Here is a 17,407-nt window from a genome sequence, read left to right as displayed (position 1 = left end):
GATATTTGTTCCAAGCCCCATACTCTGCCCTCACCATTCACTCTCGCCACAGCTCTCTACCCTGGGCTCCGGTTATGTCTATAGAGCCCCGTTAAGTTTTCTTTTAGTTTTCTGTAACGTTCTCCCTTATAATTGAACTTGGTGTACATTTTAACCTGATTCCATCAGTATGAAAAATTTTCTAAAAAACCAGCCTTTATCTCACATTTATCCTAGTGAGGTCGCTGGTTATAATTTAAAAGTCTGACTTGTGTTTTGAGGAAAAAGGAAAGAAAAAGCTATCTATCAATCTATCTATCTATCCATCTATCTACCTAGCTACCTATCTGTATCTAACTATATCTGACTGAAGTGCTCCCATAACCACTGGTATAGGAGATTTGGGAACTAAAATGTGAGCGTCATACTAGATAAATTCATCCTATTGAGATTTTAACTGTATGTTAAAATTAACATACAGTTAACATAATAACTGTATGTTATAATTAACAGAAAAATAATTCTTACATGGCAAATCATGTCCACTATGTTAGGAAAAAGTCTAAAGAGAGACAAAGATTTACATAAACCTCTATGTTTATCCTTTATACCTTTCAAGGAGAATGCTTTTTAAATAATGCTTTCATATTTTAATAAACTACCAGCAGACAGAATCTGACTTCTGATTGTTATCAGGAAGGTGAGTCTCCAATTGCAGGTAAAACCTTGTAATAAGAGGAACATAAGAAGTAATTCAGTCTTTATGGTTTATTTTAATTTCAGAGTTTCAATTACTGCCATGTCCTTCTAGAGACATTACCTGGGTACATTTAATGGTTCCTTGATTTTCAGAGGGATTTTAATATTTTATCAGTGATGAGAGTAAATGCTCTCATTTATTTACACAGTGAAGGTGAGCACTGAAGGACGGATTCTTGATTGTAAAGCCACCTCTTAGTTATCTGGAGATTTACTGTCCCCCTTAACCATCACTATTAATTAATTCTTCCACCAGAGACCAGGGAAGATAAAAATCAAAGATTAGGTCTCCAAATAGCTTGACAAGTCTATGATTTGTTATTTGTGAACGGCCCTAATAAAAGGTATTCAATGAAAAATAATAAATCATTTATTCAACCTCTACTTAATTGAGCACTTTCTATATTCCAGGCATTAGTCACAGCCATGAACAAAGCAAAATCCTTGCTTTCATGTGCTAGTGGAGAAGATATATATATATATATATATATATATATAATCACATGATGATGAGCATTTTGGAGAAAAATAAAGAAGGGTAAAGGAATAGGGAGTGTCAGGTTGGACAAAGTTTTTTTTTTTTTTAATGTTGTCAAAAACAAGAAAAGCTTCTGTGATAAGGTGGTGCTTGAATATAAATCTGAATGAAATTAGGGCAGGAGCCATTATATATTCTAAAGAAGAATGTTCCAGATAGAGGTAACAGTTGGCTAAAAAGAGGTAATCCACCTATCAGCTGGGGACTTATTTGTCTGAGATCCAACACCTGTTGTTAGCCAGCAGCACAAGTGTCTAAAAATCATGATTAGACTAAGAACAGGAAGAGTAACCAACTTCACCTTCTTCAATGTTGAGATACTCATCTGCATCAGGTACGCTTTCTAGGTGAAAAATGAAGATCGGAATTTAACTATCATACTACAACAAATATAAGTATTGGAAAAGTAACTACCTTTCCATTCCTTGATTTCACCATCCAAATCCGAGTTTCTCGACCTTGGCACTATTAGCATTTCGGCTGGATAACTCTTAGCTGTGGAGCTGCCCTGTGCCCTGTAGGATGTTTAGCAGCATTCTGGCCTCTACCCACCACAGGTCAGTAGCACCTCCTATCTGTGACAACCAAAAATGTCTGCAGACATTGCAGAGTGACCCAGAGTCTAAATAAAAATGGAAGTGGCCTCACATAACTTGTCTTTTCCAACTATTAGTCCAAACACTCTTTCAGGAGAGCTAAAGAAGCGAATACATGCAGTATATGTCCAGCATGCCTTAGGCAATTTCCAGTGATAAATATCACAGGCTAAATTAGCTGTGTGTAACTTTTCCTGATCATTAGAGTAAATTATTTCAAATCACCCCCATTGTAAGGGAGTCCTGAATATTTTCAACAACAAACAACATGCATTGTTCGTGACAATCTAATATTTAGCCTAGTCTAAAAGGGAGTCTGAAATTAACTTCTTACCAAGAGCAAGTCACAAGCGGAAAACATATACAGAAACTACTTGCCAGTCCCCATCCCACCTCTTCTCAGTCCCGTATTTCTCAGTCATTTCAGATGAGGGTTCCCCTCTCAAACTCTCAACCACTCCACAGTGAATTTTCAAATTGCTGGTACATGATTCCAATCATTTTAATCTCTGTAATCTACCTCTGTTGTTGAAAATCCTTCATTCTCTGTTATTTAACACTCCTAGGGTGCATCAACTTGATGCCAGCGATCCCTTCCTGCACACCTTGTTATTTCTGATTTTGCCCCACATGAGTAATTCAGTATCTCTTTAAGTCCCCCCAACACCCCCAAAAGAATCCACTCACAGAGATCCATTGGTGACCATGGGGACTTTACTGAAGATTTTGCCTAAAGCAGAGATGACAGCCAAGAAGTGTCTCCCTTGGACACTCTGCTTCCCCAAATTCCTTTTGGGGATCTCTTCTTTCTCCCCTCCCCGCTTCTCCCTCTGACTGTTCTCTCCTTTAGTAGACAATGCAAGTCCTCTCTGGCCCAGCTCCACCCCAGCCTCATAGTGGCCCTTATAGAGCAAAGATTCGGCAAACTACCGCCCTTAGCCAGTCTGCTCGTAGCTAAGAGTGGTTTTTTACACTTTCTAATCACTTTTTAAAGAAAAGAGAATTATACTCATGACATGTGAATATTATATGAAATTTAAATTTCAGTGTACATAAAGTTTGATTAGACCACAGCCATGCTCATTGTTTCTTTATAAACAAGCCAGGCTAATTTGTGTCATCTGTGGCTGCTTTCCCGCGGCACTGGCAGTGGAGGGGTTGCAAAAGAGACCACATGGCCTGAAAAGCCCGAACTATTTACTATCTAACCCTTACAGAAAAAGTGTGCTAACCTCTACCATAGGGTGACACCATGCCAAGTGACTCGTCGAAGTAATTTTTCCGTACACACTCACTGCGCCCTGGGCCCCGAGAGGAAGCCTGCGTGGATGACACGGGCCTTTCTGCGCACGTGCTCCTGCCACTGTGTGGACTTGCATTTCGGGCTGTGCAGATGGGTGTCGTCAGCAGGTGGGCTGAACGCCAGCTTGGGGCAGGGACCCAGCATGTGCTCCCTCACCCCCCCCCCCATCACCCCATAAGTGCTTGCTGGGCACATGGACCCTTATCATCTGAAAAAACTGCAGACTTTTCAATAAATTTTGGTTTTAGGTTTAAATTTACTTATTAAAATAGAACAAACTACTTTTCCCCCTAGATTTAATTCCCTTTCAACGAGGCTATATGAGGAAATGGAGAACCATCAAAAATGGACAGAAAACCGGTCCATCAGATGTGAACAAGACCACCTCGGCCATGTAAATCAGCGTCTGAAGCTGCTGCAGGAGAAACTGGTAAGGGGTTGTGTTGCTAATGAAGTTAACAGCCTCACGGCCACTGTCTAGATGTGAGCCACGCGTCAGTCTCGAAAGCCACACTTACAAATTCAGTGACCCTCCCTACACCAGTCACTGATTGCTTAGCGCTGGAATAGGAATCCAGAGGCCTGCCTTCTGGTCCTGTTTGCTACTCCCCAGCTCTGCGAACCCACACTTCTCAGAACGGGCTCTACCTGTACCAGAATAACCCAAAGAGAGTTTTTAAAAGTACAGATTCCTGGTCCCAACCCAGAGTTGAAGCATCAGACCCTCCAGGGCCTTCCCTGGGAACCTGCGCTCCCAGACAAGCTCCCTGGGTGATGCTTAGATACAATAAAGCCTGAAAACTGCCTTAAACAAGTCGTTTTACCTCTCCGGAGATCCGTTGGTAGATCAGAAGTTTATCAAAACTCCTTTTCCAGGTCAGACCTTGTAGAGACACCCCCAAGCTTTGGGGTGAGGTGACCAGGACACATAGGAAACCTATCGCAGGCTCCCTTCTCCCACGCCAGCCAGCACGCTGCTGAGCCCTGGGGGCAGCACAGGGCCGTGAGTGTCACCAGTGGCTGCCTGTCTTGCAGATGATTCAGATAAGATGTTTCTGGAACTTCAGTGGAGGGGCTTTAGGCAGCCAGTAAACGACGCTACAGTTACCCCACCTGAGTTTGTTAAAACTGATAGAAGCAGGAGTCCAAGAGAGGGAGGTAAACGTTACAGCTTTCTCACTGACAGGCTGTTGAAGCATGTGTGGTCAGATCTGCGGCCAAGTGGGCCTGCTGGGCCTGCTCCGGATTTGGGCAGAGTCCTCCACCAGTTCTAGGCAGCCCTGGGTGACCACGGGGTCATCTGCAGGCAGAAGCCGCCCATCACAAGGAAGAAAGAGACTGGAATCCACCTTTCTTCAGGCAGGTGGGACCAAAGAGGATGAAAGGGGCCAAGTCAGTCTGCTGGTAAATTGCCTGCACAGGAGCCGGGAGGAACAAAGAAGCTAATTAGCTTCAGGCTGCCTCTGCAGCCCCCAACCTGCTGCCCATTAGAATCACCTGGGGAGCTTTTAAATGCCGTCAATTCCCGGGCTCCACCACAGGCCAATTAAATCAGAATTGTGGAGGTGGGGAGGTGCTGGTAGGGGAGTTATGGGCCAGGTGATTCTAATAGACAGCAGGATTAAGAGAAGCACTTCTACCTGAAGCCTGTCCACGTAGAGATAGGCAGCTTGAGGGAATAAGGACGTCTAACACACAAGCATGTCCAAGGAGCTCTGGTCAAGCAGTATCTAAAATGCCTTCCTTGGCTACACTTCTTTAAACGCTAAAATTCCAAATCCTCAGACATTTCATAAAGACCACAGCCCTTTCTTTTCTCCCATAGCATGTAGAATTCCAGAAACTACAAATGAACAAGGCCAAACGAAGGCCAAACTTCTGCTTGTGAATAGCTTTAGATACAAGGGAACTTGGTTTGAATTCTCATGTTTAGCACAGAAATGCAAACTTGTTAAAAAGCATTCTCTAAGCTGAAAGTCAAATCCACAAAGGTGTTCTGAAGCTTTATCACATGATATCTTTTGTAGGATATGTCTGAAAAAATAATGGAAGAAAAATTACTGAAGCTTTCAAGCAAATTAGAGAATTTCATTAACAGGCAGAAACAGGAAGCAGATCTAAACAAAGTAAAGCATATAGAAAATAAACTGTCCAAAAAGATGAACCAACTGGAAAAGCACATCTGGGGAGAATTAGAGAAAATGCAGAATGAATATCAATCAGGTGAGCAGATACCTTTGATTAAGTAAAGAACATCAGTCCTTTCCTATCCAGTCCCTCAGGGTTTTCTACTTTGAGCTAATGGCCAGAGAGCAATCTTGTCATTAGCGAAGTGACATCCTTTGTATTTAATCCAGCTTTCCTAAATATCCCATAGAATGTCAGCATACCACCAGAAGGTGGGTAAATATGTAGATTCCCTTTCTCATTCACACTTGGCAGTGTCACAGGCTTGCCATTGCTGTGAGATTTCTTTTTTTTTTTTTTAACCAAGATCATAGAATCATAAAACTGTTAGACTTGGAAAGTCCTTGGAGACCATCAAGACCTGATTTGTGGGTATATCATGAAATTAGGAGCCTAAATCAAATGTCCCTCATTGAACTGCAGGTAATGAGCCTGGATAGTTGTCAAACTGGAGACCTGACCTTTAGAAGTAAGAAAGAGAGATGAATGAACAAAGGCCAGTATAATGACGGCTTTTCTTCTTAAAGAGGCTAATGGCAGCAGTGTCAAGCTGAGCTAACATCAAAGAGGATTAATTTGAAAGGCTCATGTAATTTGTCAAAGGGAAGGACGGGGGTTGGAGAGGGTGGGGGACAGGTGCTGTGGAGCAACCATCTGTCCCGAGCCACAGTTCTGAGAGAATTACCAGGAATCAGAAGGTTCCTTTATGAGAGACAGCCCCAACTCACTCTCTGTCCTCTAGCTCTCAGAAAAATTCATGGAAATGGTCCTGTATGGAGATGCCTTGGAGGTGTCTTAGAAAGATATGGTCTCAATCTGCCAGATGTTCCAAGCATATAAGGAACATTTCCTGCCTAGAAATCAGACCCTCACCACCCTTCCCCACCAACTTCCACCACCAAATCAAAAGAATGAATTATCTGGCCAGGAATCCTGCCCCAAACTTAACTGGCCATTCTTTCAGGGCCCTGCTTGCTACTTAGCTACCAGAAGTTGAATTTACTCATTCTAGTACAACCCCAGGATGAACTGAAGATCAATTAGCAATCTACATGTTTCTGCGTTTTACTAAGTGTGAGTTTAGCAAATGAGGACTCCCAACTAATGGTTTGCTCTTTTATGCCTTTAATAAAAATGTGTTGAGAAATGACTATGTGAAAGCCTCCAGTGAATAAGATATGGGCTGTACCCTATGAAACCTGAGGTCTGGTAGGCTGTGGTCATGAGTGGCTAGACTTGCATAAGAGAGATAGAAAGTGCTGGGGCCAGGGGCAGGGGAGCAGCCAGCGAGGGACCATTCCTTAGGTCCTTCAAACAGGTTGCTTTCAGAGAAGGTTTAAAATCTCATCTGTGGCCTTTACCTTCAATTTGGTAACAACAATAAAAAAAAGAGATCATCCAAATTTCTTGTCAAAGTGTATAGAGAGAAGATATTTTAAATTTCTCTCTTGAAATATAGAATTATTTCATTATGCAATATATTGGGATGGAGGGGAAGGACTTGAATTTTCACAATGAAGCCAGATATAAGTTGAAACACTGTTGCTAATGCATCTTCATGACATACAAGAAATAAATTATTGTACATGTTTAGACTGGTCTTAATGGAATTTAATATGCTTTGAATTAAACAATGATCAGTTATGGCAGGACTGCTGATTAGCAACTTTTGTTAAAATGTTTAAAAGTTCCAATGCATTGTTTAGTCTCAGTATACCTATTTTCATATCCTCTTCTAGGATTTAAATCGATTCATGACTCTCTCAACTCCCTCCAACAAATACAGAAAACAAAGATGGATTTAGAGAAATATAAAGTACAGAAAGACCTAAAGAAATTGCAGCGTAAGATAGTGGAACTCCAGGAAGTATAAACTTTCCAGCCATCTTCCTTTTCACCAGCCAGTGGAGTGGTTTGTTGGCAAAAGTTGGGAAGAAGAAAGCTAATATCTCTGGGATGTTTACTGCTTCTATTTCTTACCACCTTTTTAAGGAGATGAATGTACCAGGAAACCCAATAAAGCAAAGAAGCTTTATTATGTCTTCATTAATTTATTAGTGAAAAAATTAAGGAATTTCTTTCCATACATGCGTTTTATATTTTTATTTGCCCACAAATCTGAATGTTGTACATAAACGAGTGAAGTAGGCCTAGTATAATATATTAAAGAATGGCAGAAACTGTGGAAAATTGGAGACCACTTACCTGTCTAAAAATAATAGCAACTATGGAGTTCCAGTCCATTATTTACATGCACAAAATCCATTATTGCCAAAAATTTTATTTTTCAAAAGAAACCAGAAATCTGATTTTATATGAAACCATTTATAAGCATTAGCAACTAGTGCAAAATAGTTCTTAAACTGTGAGGGAATGTCTGTAGGGCAGATACAGTCAAATGAACTGTCAGACTGCAACTTCTGATCCAGAGGTTTTAGTTTTCTAACAATCCCAATATTTATAGCAAGTCTAACTTATGCACATTTAAAATATTAATTCATTGTACTTAATATGTATCAGAATTATGAGCAAGTAAGAGTTAACAATGTAAAATAAAAGAATACAACAGTTTCCATCAAAAACATCCAACATAATTTTATCTTGGTGCTAAATTCAGAAGTACTTCAAAAACACTAATTAGTTTCCCATAAAATTAAAATATTTCTAACTTTTGTAGATACAAATGTTAAATGGAGAGCCTGGTATTGGGCGGTAAAATCATGAAAAATAAAAACAAACTATTCATGTCTTGCACTTTGTAGAGAAATGTGTACTCTCTTACATTATTAGGGAGTCTACAAATTGGTACAATAATTTAAAGGGCAATTTGGAAACATCTATTAACACTTTAAAATGTATATAACCTTTGACCCTGGAATTCTACTGCTAGAAATATATATTGCAGGGGGGGAAAAAAATTCCAAAATGTGGAAAGATATATGAACAAGGATGCTCATTATAACACCATTTCTTATAGTAAAAAAACTGAAAACTACTGAATTAAAAGGAACTGATTGACTAAATTAATGATATCACCAACAAAAAATGCTATCCAGCACTTAAAAAGAACACAGAAAGATATCCAAGATACGCTGTTAGGTGAATAAAGCAAGTTGCAAAACTAAATGGATGTGATCCCACCTGTGTCAAAAATATTTTAAAATAAGTTAAAATACACTTACTACAGTATGCAAAAAGAAAAAGTAAGACTTTACAACAGACTAGCAGTGACTGAATTATGAAGAATTTTGTTTTCTACATTAAGCAATTATTAATGCTTTTATATTATTACAATATAAAATGTTTCCAGTAAAAATATGTTTTAAAAAACAACCACAACAACAAATATACTATGATCCTTTTAATGTGCTATTGGATTCTGTTTGCTAGTATTTTGCTGAGAATTTTTGCATCTATGTTCATCAGTGATATTGGCCTGTAGTTTTCTTTCTTTGTGACATCTTTGGTTTTGGTATCAGGGTGATGGTGGCCTCATAGAATGAGTTTGGGGGTGTTCCTCCCTCTGCTATATTTTGTAAGAGTTTGAGAAGGATAGGTGTTAGCTCTTCTGTAAGTGTTTGATAGAATTCGGCTGTGAAGCCATCTTGTCCTGGGCAGTGGCAGAGGTCAGCGTGACGTTGCAACAGCCTGAGGCGCGCTGTGTGTTCTCTCGGGGAAGTTGTCCCTGGATCACCGGGCCCTGACAGTGGCGGCTGCACAGGCCCCCGGGAGGGGCGGTGTGGATAGTGACCTGTGCTCGCACACAGGCTTCTTGGTGGCGGCAGCAGCAGCCTTAGTGTCTCATGCCCGTCTCTGGTGTCCGCGCTGATAACCGCGGCTCGCGCCCGTCTCTGGAGCTTGTTTAAGCGGCGCTCTTAATCCCCTCTCCTCGCGCACCAGGAAACAAAGAGGCAAGAAAAAGTCTCTTGCCTCTTCGGCAGCTCCAGCCTTTTTACCGGACTCCCTCCCGGCTAGCTGTGGCGCACTAGCCCCCTTCAGGCTGTGTTCACGCCGCCAGCCCCAGTCCTCTCCCTGCGATCCGACCTCCGAAGCCCGAGCCTCAGCTCCCAGCCCCGCCCGCCCCGGCGGGTGAGCAGACAAGCCTCTCGGGCTGGTGAGTGCTGCTCGGCGCCGATCCTCTGTGCGGGAATCTCTCCGCTTTGCCCTCAGCACCCCTGTTGCTGCGCTCTCCTCCGTGGCTCCGAAGCTTCCCCTCTCCGCCACCCGCAGTCTCTGCCCGCGAAGGGGCTTCCTAGTGCGTGGAAACCTTTCCTCCTTCACAGCTCCCTCCCACTGGTGCAGGTCCCGTCCCTATTCTTTGTCTCTGTTTTTTCTTTTCTCTTTTGCCCTACCCAGGTACGTGGGGAGTTTCTTGCCTTTTGGGAGGTCTGAGGTCTTCTGCCAGCGTTCAGTAGGTGTTCTGTAGGAGTTGTTCCACATGTAGATGTATTTGTGGTGAGGAAGGTGGTCTCCATGTCTTACTCCTCCGCCATCTTGAAGGTTGCCTCAGAAAAAAGCCAGTTCTTCTACTTTAAAAGCACTTCTTATTGTCTCTGGCGAGGTAGGCTAACAGCTACATAAACATTATGGACATTGACTGGAGGTGGGCAAGGTGCTGGTGCCAATGTGCAGTGAAGCATAACTCCTCCATAAGTTCTGGCCATCAGAAGCAAACCCAAGAGCTATAACTGTCAGGTCAAAGTCATTAGTATCCAACTACCAGATGCTTCTCCAAAAAAAGTTATGTATTACATTCACAAGGGAACCCATTCAGGGATGGACTTCAAGTGCACAGGGCCTACATGGAAGCATGGGAATGATGCTGGATAAAACCTACTCCTGCAACCCAAAACCACTCCCAAACCAAGGAACCTACATAGTCTTTATGCTCAAATTCCATTGCTTAGCACTTAAAGGCTTTTACATATTCACAACAGCAACAAAAAACCCTAAAAAGAACAAACACACACCCATGAGATTTTATGGATACCTCCTCTGCAAGGATTGGTTGATAACTAAGGAGAGCAAGGTTTTTCAAAGCCAAGAAAGTGCTAGGTACCTAAGACATAGGAGGGCCAAAAGAAAGTTGATGGAAGAGAGATTAGAAAAGTCAAAGAAAACCAAAAGCTGGCACTTGTGATGTTATCAAAGACTAATTGAAACAATTAGTTCGCTGTGGGCCTCAATTTCTATGAAGTTCAAAATCTAACAAGAGTGGAGTATTCCTTATGACTGGATAGGTTTAAATTTGCATGTAAAGCTGGAGAAAAAATAAATTTGCAGTTAGTCCTTTGGAAGAGGTTCCCTTCCTCCTAAGGTTCTTCCTAGAACTGTGGAAGATAGTGGTACCAGGTAAATGGTAGCATCAGAATACACCTTGGAAGGATAACTGAGTCAGTCACAAAGACACATACCTTGACTCATTTACATTTCTTTGAGGTGACAGCAATTAACAAAATTTGACAATAATATTGAAAATGATCTTGGGGGCCAAACTGTTTGCCTGGGAAAATAGACAATTTCTGAAGAGTGAATCTGAGTTTGCCTGTGCTCTCTCTCTGTAAAACGAGGATAATATCTACTGTAAAACATTATGTGAGAATAAAATGAGGTGACAGTGTAAAGAGCTTGGTACATAGTAGGCATTCACTCTACTCCTGCCTGTAAGTCCCTGACTGCTGAGGCCCCGGGCGGTAGAGACTACTACCTCATAAGCATAAGAAGCTCCTCTGCTGAAGCAGTTGGTACAGTACCAGATCTTCTGCAATGCTAGATCTTACTTGGGCTTTCTTAGATGCTACTTGATGTGCACAAAAGCTTATTGCTGCCTACATATTTCCCAGTGTTCATAGGTATTCACCACTGCCTAAATTTGGGTCTAGTGAGTTAATAATTTATTCTGAACCTAGTTCTTTGACAGAAAAGCCATCCAACAATATACAGAGCACTTGTTCTGAGGCAATCTAGGGCTGACCTCAGGCAATTTCAAAATATGTTTATTTCTACCTTACTGAAGCTGCTTATGACAATATAAATTTGCCTTCTCAGCAGTGCTTTTTCTCTCTAATCTCCTTCTTTCCACACAAACTTCTGTTCCATTTGGCTTTTCTCTTATGCCGAAAGACACTTGTGTCTCAAACATAAGAGAAATTAACACTGCCAGGAATGCACATAGGCAAAAAGACCCCCATATAACTCAGTCAGCCAAGATAGAACCTGCAGTTGTCTTTTTTCCACACCACCTGATTTCTTTCTAGGATAATTTCCAAACTTCTGAAACCAGCAAATATTCTTTACATAAAAACTATTTGTACACTATTTTCCCTTTCTTGAGCTATTAAATTGGACAGAACAATTAAGATTAGAACTTTTAAACCAGAATATGGTGGTTTTCCAGAATAACTCCTGATCGCCTGATACTAAACTTTACAGCATTTTTTCTCCATAGAGATTAAGCAATAACCGTACTTTATACTATCAAAGGGAAGGAAATGGCATTAAAAAGGCAGAGTCTTAGAAACTCAAGTTATTTAAGCCATCTGGGAGTCAGATAATCCAACAGCATGCATATTCTACTTCATGGGTGGGCCTTCTGAATGAAGTATAACCTATTTCGCATGTAGCAGGCACACGTAATTCCATTCAATCATTCATAGGATGATTCAGAATTTAATTCCATTAAATTACTCTCAAAGCGTAGGCCTATTTTCCTTCTCAAGGTCTTAGTACCTAGAACTGATTACCCACCTTTCTACAGTGAGGTCTCTTTGAAAAGGGTTTCTACCCTAAGCAGGTTTATAAGCACTGGTGAGGGAAGGGGGTGTGCACCGCTGTTCACTGAAAATCAGAGTTGATGCTTTGCAGGTGCTGCACCAAGTTTATTTCAGTGTTTTGCTTTAGCTCACTTTGGACTTGGAAAACTTTGGTGGCCTTAGAACAATAGAAATCCATTAGAAATCTAGCTCAAGGCCCTGATTTTACACATTCACATTAAAAACTAAACGCCAAGAGATAAGACTTATCCAGTCACATCCCCATTCAATATTGAAACTCAGTTTGAAATACATCACTTAGGTTTTGTGAGTATAATCCAGTGCATTTTCTTTTAAAGAGAATTAGAGAGAATTATAATACTTAATCAGCTAATTTGGTGACACTGTGCTGTTAAGTAGAATGTTGAGTGAGAATAGTTCAGATACTATTACAGGAATGAACAGCCACATATTCCTAACAGTCAAGTACTTTTGACACTTATATTGTCACAGTAACCATTTTTAATAACTCATTATCTTTATCTGATGACCCCTTTTTTGGCAACAATTTAGATGATGATCCTCAATTCCAGTTATCTGGTGAAATTCAAATTCAAAGTATGTGTATTCATTTTAACAGTTTACACAATGAGCAATGTACTAATTTTCTACTGCTGCCCTAATAAATTACCACAAACCTAGTGGCTTAAAAACAACATAAATTTATTATCTCACAGTTCTGCAAGTCAGAGGTCCAATATGATTCTCACCAGGCTACAATCACAGCATCAGCCCGGCTGCCTTCCTTTCTGGGAACTTCAAAGGAGAAAGTCTCTTGCTTTTTCCAATTTCTAGAGGCTGCTCTTATTAACATGGTTGGTGGCCCCCTTCCTCCATCTTCACAGCCAGCAAGGTAGAATCTCTCCGACTTCCCGCTGTCATGTCGCTCTCTCTGACAGGCTCTCCACTTTTAAGAACTCTTGTGATTAAACTGGGTTCACCCAGATAATCCAGGATAATCTCCCCATCTCAAGGTCCAAACCCTAAATCACATCTGCATAGTCCCTTTTGCCACGTATTCACAAATTCCAGGGGTTGGAACATGGACACCTTAGGGGACAATTATTCTGCCTACCACAAGCAGAAATAACAAGATAAGTATTTTTTCAATACCCATCTTCTCTCCAGAATAAATATAACTTAAATATGTTTTTATCATAGGTATTATATACAGGGAAAGCATGTGGTAAAGCATGAAGCCCAAATGAACTTTTTTACTGATTCAAACTCATGCAAGATCATGACATACCAATTATTTCAACAGTCCAGTGACGTTATATGCAACCCAATGCTTTTTTCAATGGATACTCCAATTTTAATTATCCTTCTCCTGGCATCATTTCCCTTCACTAAAACAAATAGGTATTTGAATTCTAAGTTCAAAATACAAGAAAAAAATATTTCAAATATTTCATAACACTGTTAAAGAGATACTATTCTTAAATTTCTTACTTCAAAACATTGTGAGATCTAAAGATAATTTAGCATTTATTTAAAAAATTATAGTTGTGTAAGGTATTTGTTTAGGTAAATCAGAATTTAAAATACATACTGCCATTCAAAAAGTTCCGACTCAGCCAAAGAAAGGAAAAACCCTTTATTAGATAGTACGGGGACAGCTAGACACTGTGAGTGGTCTTTAGGTGCAATAGATCTTAAGTGACTATATTTTCTAAACCAAAAATGATATACTCTAAAGGTAAAATTTCTGACTTTTTACATTATCTGTATAAAAAGTCTTAAAATAAATATATATACACATATACATGGAAAGATCACTATATTTGTATCTGATACATAAATGTATCTTTCTGAAGTAAAAAAAAAAACAAAGGCAAAACAAAAAACCTCTACTGCAAATTGAAGGTCAGTTTATAACCAGCAGATGAGTGCTATGCCTTATAACAAGCAGGATGGGAGCCTGAGAAGTTTTCTATCCATTAAGACTAAAGTGGAAAAAAGGAAGACCTGTCCAGAGACAAGGGTCAACTTGGCCAAAACAAAGTTTCCACATTTTTTAATGCAAAAAATTGAAATGAATCTGCAAGACACACTGACTCGTACAAAAAATATGCTTCATTTTTGTGTTCCTATAAAATTTCCCCGAAGCAGATATCAAATTTTCTGTGGAGCAACCAAATACGTATCTTTTCATATTCATATATTACTTAACATTCAACATTTACCTAACTAATGTTTAATACTGGTTTAAATAACCACATATTTTAATTCCCTTAATGTACAAGCTGAGTATTTCTGTCCAATCCTGCTTTGTGTAGAGTCCCAAATTAAAAGAAGTTTGTCAACTCATTTCGTAAAGTGAAAAAAGAGCATAGCCTTTAAACTAAGGTTATTTTTTTAATCCTGACCAGAAATTAATGCAAGGGACACTTCAAGAAATATGACAAGTGATCCCAAACAGACTGCGCTCCAAATGTTTACTCATAAGCTAAAGTGTATTTCTCCCATAGGAAATGACCATCAGATGCCAAGCTAGCCTATAAACATCTAATCAATAATAAATAATCAATTAATAATAATAATAGCAAAGGTAAATAAAAATTGGCAGAAAATGCACTATAATTCTCAAAGAAATAATGAAAATAATGAAATACTTAATATGAATGCTAAATATTGGTATGTCAGGAAATAATTTTTAATGTAATCTCTCTAATTAAACTTATGTATAAACTCTGAAAAGAAATTCCAGCCTCTTTTAAAGTTTAGAATCTGGTAACACTGATTCACCTCAAATTTTCTCTGCTTTAAGCATGCTATTTAGCACCACTCTCCTTTACTAACTGCAATTAAATGACAATGTTTAAAACACTTAGCACAGGTCTGGCACAAAGTCAGCTCTGTATAAATTATATGGTTAGGAATGATTTGAGGATCACAGTAATTAGGGAGCAATTTGAAGAGAAGGCAACAAACAAAAGAGAGGATGTATGTACGTCTATGCAAAAAAGAAGTTCCTGAGATAGTATTAACTAAGGTATTTTCCAATCTTCCTTTCTAGAAAACCTGGATCTGAGGTTCCTGGAGGCCAGAACTAGGCAATGGAGTCAAAAGGTTACTCCTTGATTATAGGCTTGGAGCAAAGGCTAGCCAAGTCCACACTGTAGGTGAAAGTGACCTTGTGAAGCAAGGTGACAGCCCAGAAAGCAAATGGGGAACAAGAACTGACTCCTAAACATGTAAGCAGACGGATGCAGCCCATTCTGGAGGTAAAGGCTGATGTGCCCTCTTGAGGAAGCAGGAGGGCAAGGGCCCCAGGACTGCACAGGCAGCCTTTTTACGGCAGCTCTGCTAAGTCTGTGGACTAGGCTGTTAAAAGCACTGAATCAGGTTGACAGTTGTGAGGACAGCAAGAAATGGGCAGAGAATGGCAAGTGCTGGATCTTATTAAAGAAAGAAGTAAAGGGCAGAATCATCATTGGATTAATCCAGTGGTTCACAAACGTGAATGGCCCAATATTAGAATTTCTCAGGCATGCCTTTAAAATGCAGAGTCCTAGCCCCCAACCTTAAAGATTCAGATTAAATAGGTCTCAATGATGATAATATTCAGCCAAATGATAATATTCAGCCAAATGTGGTGAAGTGGGATTCAATTCACCACATTTAGTTCAATAACAGTTCAATAGATTAACCTGTGGAGTAAAATTTAATTACAGAATATTATCAATTTGTATCATCTCACAAAGTAACACTGTGAAGCTGCTGGTTTAGAAAAACTACATACATAAATTATACCACCCATTTTCATACAATAAATATGCAAATGTCTGAAACATTTTAAAAACACAAATCCAAAGTGACATATAGTTTCCTCAAATTAACATAAAGGGTTTTTTTTTTTTACATCTTTATTGGAGTATAATTGCTTTACAATGGTGTGTTAGCTTCTGCTTTATAACAGTGAATCGGTTATACATATACATATATCCCCATATCTCCTCCTCTTGCGTCTCCCTCCCACCCTCCCTATCCCACCCCTCTAGGTGGTCAGAGCACCGAGCTGATCTCCCTGTGCTATGCGGTTGCTTCCCACTAGCTATTTTACATTTGATAGTATATATAAGTCCATGCCACTCTCTCACTTCGTCCCAGCTTACCCTTCCCCCTCCCCGTGTCCTCAAGCCCATTCTCTATATCTGCGTCTTTATTCCTGTCCTGCCCCTAGGTTTTTCATGACCTATTATTTTCTTTTTTTTTAAGATTCCATATATATGTGTTAGCATACGGTATTTGTTTTTCTCTTTCTGACTTACTTCACTCTGTATGACAGACTCTAGGTCCACCCACCTCACTACAAATAACTCAATTTTGTTTCTTTTTATGGCTGAGTAATATTTCATTGTATACATGTGTCACATATTCCTTATCCATTCATCTGTTGATGGACACTTAGGTTGCTTCCATGTCCTGGTTATTCTAGAGCTGCAATGAACATTGTGGTACATGACTCTTTTTGAATTATGGTTTTCTCAGGTATATGCCCAGTAGTGGTATTGCAGGGTCGTATGGTAGTTCTATTTTTAGTTTTTTAAGGAACTTCCATACTGTTCTCCATAGTGGCTGTATCAATTTACATTCCCACCAACAGCGCAAGAGGGTTCCCTTTTCTCCACACCATCTCCAGCATTGTTTGTAGATTTTTTGATGATGGCCATTCTGACCAGTGTGAGATGATACCTCATTGCGGTTTTTGTTTTGCATTTCTCTAATGATTAGCGATGTTGAGCATTCTTTCATGTGTTTGTTGGCAATCTGTATATCTTCTTTGGAGAACTGTTTAGGTCTTCTGCCCATTTTTGGATTGGGTTGTTTGTTTTCTTGATATTGAGCTGCATAAGCTGCTTGTATATTTTGGAAATTAATCCTTTGTCAGTTGCTTCATTTGCAAATATTTTCTCCCATTCTGAGGGTTGTCTTTTCGTCTTGTTTATGGTTTCCTTTGCTGTGCAAAAGCTTTTACGTTTCACTAGGTCCCGTTTATTTTTGTTTTTATTTCCATTTCTCTAGGAGTTGGGTCAAAAAGGATCTTGCTGTGATTTATGTCATAGAGTGTTCTATGTTTTCCTCTAAGACTTTTATAGTGTCAGGCCTTACATTTAGGTCTTTAATCCATTTTGAGTTTATTTTTGTGTATGGTGTTAGGGAGTGGACACATCATCCAAAATGAAAATAAATAAGGAAACACAAACTTTAAATGATACACTAAACAAGA

General features: G+C 39.7%; 1 protein-coding gene across 1 annotated transcript in view; it reads left to right on the top strand.

The window, feature by feature from the left end:
• FAM81B (family with sequence similarity 81 member B) overlaps window positions 1-7,432 on the top strand; it is a 66,530-nt gene extending 59,098 nt beyond the window's left edge. Inside the window, exons 9-11 of the mRNA XM_082458191.1 lie at window positions 3,470-3,605; window positions 5,203-5,398; window positions 7,102-7,432. Of these exons, the coding sequence (XP_082314317.1) occupies window positions 3,470-3,605; window positions 5,203-5,398; window positions 7,102-7,235 (466 nt within the window). The 3' untranslated portion in view covers window positions 7,236-7,432. The remainder of the gene's footprint in view (window positions 1-3,469; window positions 3,606-5,202; window positions 5,399-7,101) is intronic.
• Window positions 7,433-17,407: the final 9,975 nt, after the last annotated feature.

This window comes from Balaenoptera physalus, assembly GCF_965194825.1.
Source record: "Balaenoptera physalus genome assembly, chromosome: 3".
In the NCBI taxonomy this organism is placed as follows: domain Eukaryota; kingdom Metazoa; phylum Chordata; class Mammalia; order Artiodactyla; family Balaenopteridae; genus Balaenoptera; species Balaenoptera physalus.
This window is presented reverse-complemented; position numbering and strand designations above follow the sequence as displayed.